At 49.0% G+C, this 7611-nt stretch overlaps 1 protein-coding gene across 4 annotated transcripts in view; it reads left to right on the top strand.

Moving 5' to 3' along the window:
• The first annotated feature begins 4139 nt into the window (after positions 1 to 4139).
• Positions 4140 to 7611, top strand: part of TFDP1 (transcription factor Dp-1) — a 49752-nt gene continuing 46280 nt past the window's right edge. The window contains exons 1-2 of one of the 4 annotated variants that reach the window (XM_080660444.1): positions 4140 to 4283; positions 5316 to 5390. Coding sequence is in view for 2 of the 4 variants with exons in the window: in XM_080660441.1 (XP_080516567.1) it covers positions 5379 to 5390 (12 nt within the window). In the remaining 2 variants the exon portion in view is untranslated. Of the gene's footprint in view, positions 4439 to 5315; positions 5391 to 7611 lie in introns of all 4 variants that reach the window. The other 3 variants (XM_080660441.1, XM_080660443.1, XM_080660440.1) reach the window with 3 other exon arrangements.

The raw sequence follows: 7611 nt of genomic DNA, 5'->3' as shown, positions 1-7611 counted from the left end.
TGCTCTTTCTGCCATGTGAGGGTAAAAAGAGAAGGTGGCCATATGCAAGTCTGGAAGAGGGTCCTGACTGGAACTGACCACGCCAGCACCTTGTTCTTCCAGTCTTCAGAGCTGTGAGAAATGTTTCTCTGCCTGCAGGGGAAAATAGTTGCTCCTGGTTCTATGCTCCCACAATTTCCATTCCCAGTTATGAACAGAGTCTTGTCTCCTTATGTCATTTGTATGTCAAACTGTCTCCCCTGTTTGACTCTGAGCAATCTTTATCATATTAATCTGTACAATATCAGCCCTCAGACTACTATCTGGCACGTATTTGGAGCTCAAAAATGTTTCCCAGGTAAGGAATGCAGGGAAGATAAATTCCTTTAGCTTTTGAAATTGTGCTTTATCTTTTCATCAAAGAACAGTTTTTATCTACTTATTTCTCAAAACAAAACAAAACAAAAAAAGCTAAAGGAATTTGAGCCTCAGAGAGGCATTTACTTATCCAAGGTCATCTGACTTTCTTTCATCTCAGCTTGAGGTGAGCTCTAAGGTCCTCTGAATCTGTAAATGAGTGGACAGGTAGCAGAGAAGTGACCAAAGGCAGTAGGTTGTAGATAAAGTCATTTCTTATACTTGTGCAATAGGCTCCTGGTACTGCTTTTACTCCTGGCTGATGGTCAATGGATTCAACTGAGGAAGGAAATGATAAAAGGAAAACAGGGATCTTTCAACCTTATGTTGTCGGATTCCATAGAAAATCATCTGGATGTCATTTTAGCCACAACAATGTGAAATCACATAGAAGGAACACTTTAGAAGAATTGTGGAGTTAAATGGCAAAGGAATGAAAGGGATTTCTTTCTTTGCAAAAGCCAGAGAACATTTCAGATAAAAAGCAAACAAGAAGTGTCTAAGTAGCAGACAAGACTTGTAAAAGAAATTTAGAGTATTTTGAGTGATTCAGAATTTGTTAGATCCAAGGGGTGCTTTTCAAAGGACTGTGGTGCAGCCTGTAAATGATTGTGCAAGTCTTTAACACATGATATTAAAAGCATAATAATGCAATAGGGTCAAGGGCTGGACATTCTTCCAAGAGGACTTTGGATTTGACAGGAAAATGTCAAAATGACTCATGATGCAAGGAAAAGTAAGAGAGAAATAAAGATGTCTTCCTGGTCTATGTGGTGGGGTCGGGGCTGCAGAATTTCTCTGTAGATGGGGCTTAGAAGCTGTGGTCTTTCTGGAAAGAGGACCAGGGGCTTTATCTTTTGAGGTTAAGCAAGTACAGATTTGCTTATATTTTATGGTACACACAAAGCTTTCTAAAGATGCCTTTATTTGTATTTCACCAAAGAAAGAGAAAATGTCACTTTATATCCAGGAACATTCCTCCCCTCCGGTAAGTTCCATGAGCCCTTGTCACTCTCCCTGTCCTCCCACCTCTTAATGACACCATGGCTGTGGTGACCCTAGAAGGTGGAAAACAGAAAATGGCTGGAGAAGAGACCAGTGTTGAGGAGGGAACCAAAGACAAACTGGACATTTAACAAACAGATTTAGAATAAAAATTTTCAAGGGATTAGAACATTTTCATTCTTTCTTTAAAGGACAGTTTAAGGGGTTGGGGATAAGAATCTGGATCAGCTCTGAGGCTCAACACAGCCGACACACAAAGAGGGAGAGCTCTTGGGATTTGAGGCCTTTTCCTGGGAAGGACTGATCACTTTCTTTTGATAAAACCTGGAACAGAATCATTTTCACATGGTATCCTGGAAAATAATATGGGGCTGAATGCCAACTACTAGGAAGTGGATCAAGTCAATACCCAAATGAAAGCATCACTAAGTCATGCTCCTTGAACAACCTCCCCACAGATATAGATTGGAGATGGAAAGATTAGATGAATACAGGGAGTTATGGGACTATTACTCATCAAGAAATTGTATTTCTGCAATCAAGTCTAGAGATTTCAAGGCAAGGCAGTGTCTAAAATATTTGGATCTTCAATCAAATAATTTAGAGAACTGCTACGTTTTAACACAGAAACTGGACATTGCGGGATATTTTACTATTGAGAGGCCAAAAGGAACAATTTTTTACCCCCTTTCCAGGCAAATCAGTCTCAATGAGCTTCCATTGTTGCAATAGCTCTCTCTCTCTCTTTTTTTCAATAGCTCTTGAGAGTTCAGAATATTTCACTATGGTGATTTTTGCGCAGATTAAAAAAAATATTCGAGATAGTTAGCCAGTGTAAATATTGTCGAGTTACTGGAATCTTGAATCTGTAGGGAGAGGTTTAAGGTTCTGTACTCTGATCCTCCATTTCTTCCTAACTCTGAGTCCCAGCTTGCTGTCCTATGCATTTAGGTCCAAGGGCTTGAAGGAGGTCTTCTGGCTGCTATCTGGGGGTGAATATTCAAATACAGTAAAAAACAAGAAAGAAAAATGGAACTAGAAATATATGACTACTTGAGGAACAAAACGAAGGAATGTAGGTTCAGATATCATGGGGTCATGGGGACCTGCTAATTGGTGAAGAGCTGTATATATTTCACCAGCAGAAAAATAAGGTGTTAGGATGTGTAGGACTTTCCCTCTCTGTAAGCTTTTCTTCTTTATTAAATACTTTTATTGATTTCAGAGATGAAGGAAGAGACATAGAAACATCAATGATGAGAGAGAATCATTGATCAGCTGCCTCCTGCATTCACCACACTGGGGATTGAGTCCCGCAACCTGGGCATGTGCCCCCACTGGAAATTGAACGGAGATTACCTGGTTCATAGGTTCATGCTTAATCACTGAGCCACGCTGGCCAGCCAGCCCTCTGTGAGCTTTTTATTCACCCCATATCACGCCACCACCCATGTTTCTCTAAGTTTCCATTGTAGGTTGATCAGCAGAAAGAATGTGAAGATTTTTGCTGTCTTCAAGAAGAAACCAATACTAAATAAAACGTTAACAGTTTAAATGGTGCATTAGAGAAGCAGGAGTGGGTGTGATCAGCATAAAATGGTTAAATTGTGAAACCATGCTAGGTGGGGTGTAATGCAGCAACATTATGCCCATACAGTGCAGAGGCCTTTGCTCTGTGCTTGTCCTTTGAAACGTTAATTGAGCCTGAGCTCTCTGCATAGCACCCCTGATACAGCCTTGAACTTTGGATTCCCAGAACCCGCCCACCCTCTTCTGGGTCTCCAGCCCCTCCAAAAAGTTGGTGGGGAGGGGCGCAAGGCCCTGACCCTGGCGGTGGTGGGTTGCAGGGGCCATAAGTCAGGGCCCATCAGTCTCACACATAAGGAGCAAACCGGCTGCTTGGTTTCCCTTCCCAGCAACCTTCTCCAGGACACGGGTAATCTGCGCGGAAGCGGTGCGTGGGTGTAGAGGTTGAGGGCCAGACAGGGAGAGGAGAGCGCCAGGTGGGCAGGGCCTTACAAGCTGCGTGCGCACACTCCCTGCCTCCTCCAAGCATCTGAACTCACGTGCGCCCTCCTCTCCTGGTGCACACACACAGGAACTCAACCAAACATGCCCATGGGCACATCCCTGCCTGCCTTTCTCAAGTACACATACACTCCTGCGTGCACACAACCTGCACGTGTTCACACACCCAGTCTCCCTTCCTCCTCCAAGTGCGCACACCTGCAGGTGGGCACACCGGTCCCCCTCCTCCATGTGTGCACATAAACACCCGTGGCCACAAAATCAAACCTTTTTCTGCCCGTGTGCACACACTCCAGCAAGTACCCCCATGTGCACAGGCACACAGCGGGCCCCTTTCCTCTCTGTGCACTTACACATTCGCACACACAGACATCCTTCCACTCTCATCCATTTGTGCATACTCATAGGTGCACACATCCGTGGCTCCTTTCCTACGTGTGCATACATTCTCAACCGTTTCCCATGGGCGCACAATTGTACACACACGCTGCCCCCTGTGCGCACAAATGCACACGCAACCTGGGCCCCTTTCCTCGGTGTGCGCACAGGTGCACACATACCCGGCCCCTGTCCTCCGTGTGCGCACACGTGCACACCCCACTGGCTCCTCACCCCCGCGCGCGCAACCCCGCATCCCGGCGCCAGTCCCTGGGTCTCCATCTCCGCTCCGCGCGCGCACACACACGCGCACGCGCAGCCCATCCCCCTCCGAGCCAAGCGCGGGCCGCCCGGCGGGAGGAGGAGGAGGAGGGCGCCGAAGGCGCGAAAACGCGCGCAGGCGCGCTGCGGGAACCGGGCCGACGCCCACGTCACCGCGCCGCGCACGTCACGCCGCCCGACGCCCGCTCGGCAGGGTGAGCCCCGCGCCCGGCGCCTTGCAGGGCAGGACCCCGGGCCGGAGTGCGCGCCGGGACCGCCCGCGTGTCCGTGTCCGCGTGTCCGCGCCCGCGTGTCCGTTTCCGCGCCCTCGTGTCTGTCCCCGCGTGTCCGCGCGCTGACCGTCAGCCAGGTGCGGCGGGCAGGGGGCCGTAGAGGGCCGGGGTCCCGGGAGGGGCGCGGACACGCGGGGTGCCCACAGGTCCCCGTTCCCCTTCCCCGCCGCGTGTGCGCGCCTCTCCGGGTTCTCCCGCCTCCTGCCCCCAGTCCTGGGCGCCACCGTCGGGGGTTCCCAGGTGACCCGGCTCTGGGGTCGGGGTCCCGGGTCCCCGGCGGGGCCTGCAGGTGGCCTTCTGGCGGAGCAGCAGCGCCGGCGTCTGCACCCGGCGGGGATTGGGGTCGGCCCGGGCGCACAAGGTCTGGGGGTCCGGGTTGCGTGGGGGCGGCGCTGACCCCGACTTGGCCTGCTCGACTGCCGGTTCCGGCGCGCGGGAGACGCTCGCGGCAAGGCGGCCGTGGCCTAGTGATAGGCCGGAGGCCGGACCCCGGAAGCCCACCTGTCAGAGTTACCGGCCTGCCGAGTGGGCGAGGGGATCGAGCCAGCGGGACCCGGGCGCTCCTGGGGTGCGCTTTTGCGCAGGGCCAGAGGGGCTGCTTCCAGGCGTTGGCAAGGGGGCCCCAGCTGCGCCCTGGGTGCGCGGGCGCAGGCTGTGTCCCAGGCCCGACCGGGCGCCGTGCCTGAGTCTTTGTGTGGGGGAGGACGGGGGTCTGCAGGGAGCGGGACTGGGCATCCTGGTGTTGGCTGCATTTTTGTTCATTTAGATGACTTTCAAAATCCCAGGTGTGGGTTTTTTTTTCCAGCTGCCTTTTGAGATGGAGTGTGGGTTTAGAAAGGAAAGTGCCTGTTACCTGCAGAGGCAGGATGGTTGGTGATGGTACTGGGGAAAATGTTGATATTTTATTAACTTCTTTTCTCATTCTTACTCATTTCTGTTTTTCCTTCTTACCAGAAAAATCATTTTTCTTCTCTGGAGGGTGAACATTTATAGCATTGATTTCACGGATCTGGTAACATGGCAAAAGATGTAAGTATATTTGCTTGGTTTTACAGACAGATATTTGCCTCCTTTCTTTGTAGTTTTCCCACTTTATTTTAGAATGGCAACACAAACTGTAGTGCTGTTTATTACTAGACTTAAAGCAAATAATAAAGGATAAAAGTGAAAAAGATGAAATAACTCTAATAGCTTTTACAGAGATGTGTGTGATTTGCTTCTACACCTGGGTTTTGCAGTCTTGGCACCAATGACAGATGTTGCATGAGGCTAAAATGATATCATCTGACTTTTCCTTCATCTTTTCAGACTGTATTAACTTAGAATTCTGAATATCTTTGTTGAAGGCTACCCTGAATTCAGTGAGATGGAGGGCTGGGACCAGGGGGGACCGGCCGTATGCAGAATGCCCCTGTGCACCTGCTTTGTGGAGAGTGCAGGAAGTTAATTCAGCTTTGTTCAACAAAGTACTCCTGCCATTTAAAACCCACCTTGTTTGTCCACATTTTTTTTCCTCAGAAAAATGGAGTTTGGTGATTAATGAAATGTAAAAAATTTGCTTTGTATTTGTCATGAAACAATAGAATGTATTGAATGATTTTTTAAACTTGTTCCAAGAAATAGGCTTTAGGTCTAAAAACATAAACATAGTCTGTTTCATTGGTTAGGTAGTTCTTACAACACTTTGTAATATAGTCAGTTAAAGTCACTGAAACCCCAGTTCTGTCCTTAGTGTTTCTTAGAATGCATTGTCCTGTAAACATTAGTGAGAAGAGGCTGTTTGTTTATTTACTTATTTATTGCACAGAGGTGGAAATACAGCTCAGGTACACTACATCTACCTGAAACACAACTAGAGGAAGTAAAAATGTGTCCATATCTGTGGGACCAATCATAGGCATTATGCCTTTTCATCGTTTCAGAGGTGTTCCTAGTCCCTGAGAAGTCTGACCGAGAGCGCCCCCCCATACTCTCACCGACTGTTGGGCGCGCTCTCACGTTTGGCTTCTGTCTTCCAGCGCTGGGTTTGATTTGGTGGAGAGAGTGTATGAACGCGCAGTTGCATCCTGTGCGCTGTGTTTTAAGTTGAAGTCATAATCTGTATATCATGTTAGTTTGATTTTTATCATCTCTGATTGCATTTGTCAATGTATTCCCCAGAGAGGCAAGATAGGTTAGTATGTGCCCAAGAGCAGGTTAATGAGGCATCTTTAAGAGGGTGCTGCTGGACCCCAGTGCCTCTGTAAGAGTGCATGCAATTCTGGGGTTGTGTCTTTCAGGGAACCCAGTTTATCTGCGCTTTTTTATTAAAGACTAGAGGAGAGGGGAGACTCCTTGTTTGAGGGGCTGTCTTTGATGCCTTGTTGGCCTCCATAGGATGTAAAGAGATAGTCATGTCCCCTGCCATTTGGGTCAGCGAGAAAGGCTCATAAACACCCTTTTCTGACATTCACCCTCTTTTGGAGAAGCAGCCCTTGGGAAGTGCAGGGCAGCTGAGGGCTACCTAATGGCTGGCTTGTGGGGTGGTTCCCTTGGAGCTGATGTTTGGTCATGGGCGCTGTGATGATAATGGGGTGTGTAGTTCAGCTTGAGAAACAGCGTGGGGAGAAACAGAGAGGAAGTGGCCTTCCTTGTCCTGAGAGCTGGGTGATGTCAGGAGTGGCTGCAGCCAGATTCCACCGGGGCTGGTGGACCAAGCTGGAAATGGAGATTGTGGCCAAGTAAGGGCATTTACTTTTCTTTGGCCTTTTCTCTAGTTAACCTTACTTTTTAAGTAGGGGAGTGGCATTTGAGTTTGCAAAGATGACTTTGGCAGCTCTGTTGCAGGGGAAAGGAGAAGTAGTTCATATAATTAAGCAGTGTTTTTTCAGTTTTTCTTAGGTATAAGATCAAAGCCCAAAATCCCAGGTGAGAGCCGACCCTTTCGGAATGAAGGGGGTGGCTAGGACCTCAGGTTTGCAGAGCTCTGGGGGCTCCATGGTAGGCTGTTGGGAGCCCAGGGAGACTGGAGGGGGCTGGAGTTAGGTTTTGGGGTCACAGAGGAGAACAAACTTAGGAGACTCTTGAGGGGTCAGCCTGTCAGATTTTGGTGAGGAGGATGAGGAAAAAATGGTGTGGCAGCTTCCTATGTCCAGTGGAGGTCCAGGGTGACCAGCAGGTTTTAGGGATGTAGCCAGGGAAATGGCTGGGCAGGAGTGAGCCCATTGACTGGACGTGAAGGGGTGGTGGGCGTGGGTAGGACAGGAACCAC

The sequence above is a fragment of the Plecotus auritus genome, assembly GCF_963455305.1.
Source record: "Plecotus auritus genome assembly, chromosome: 3".
Taxonomy (NCBI): Eukaryota; Metazoa; Chordata; class Mammalia; order Chiroptera; family Vespertilionidae; genus Plecotus; species Plecotus auritus.
Note: the sequence above shows the minus strand (reverse complement) of the source record. Positions and strands in the feature narration are given on the sequence as shown.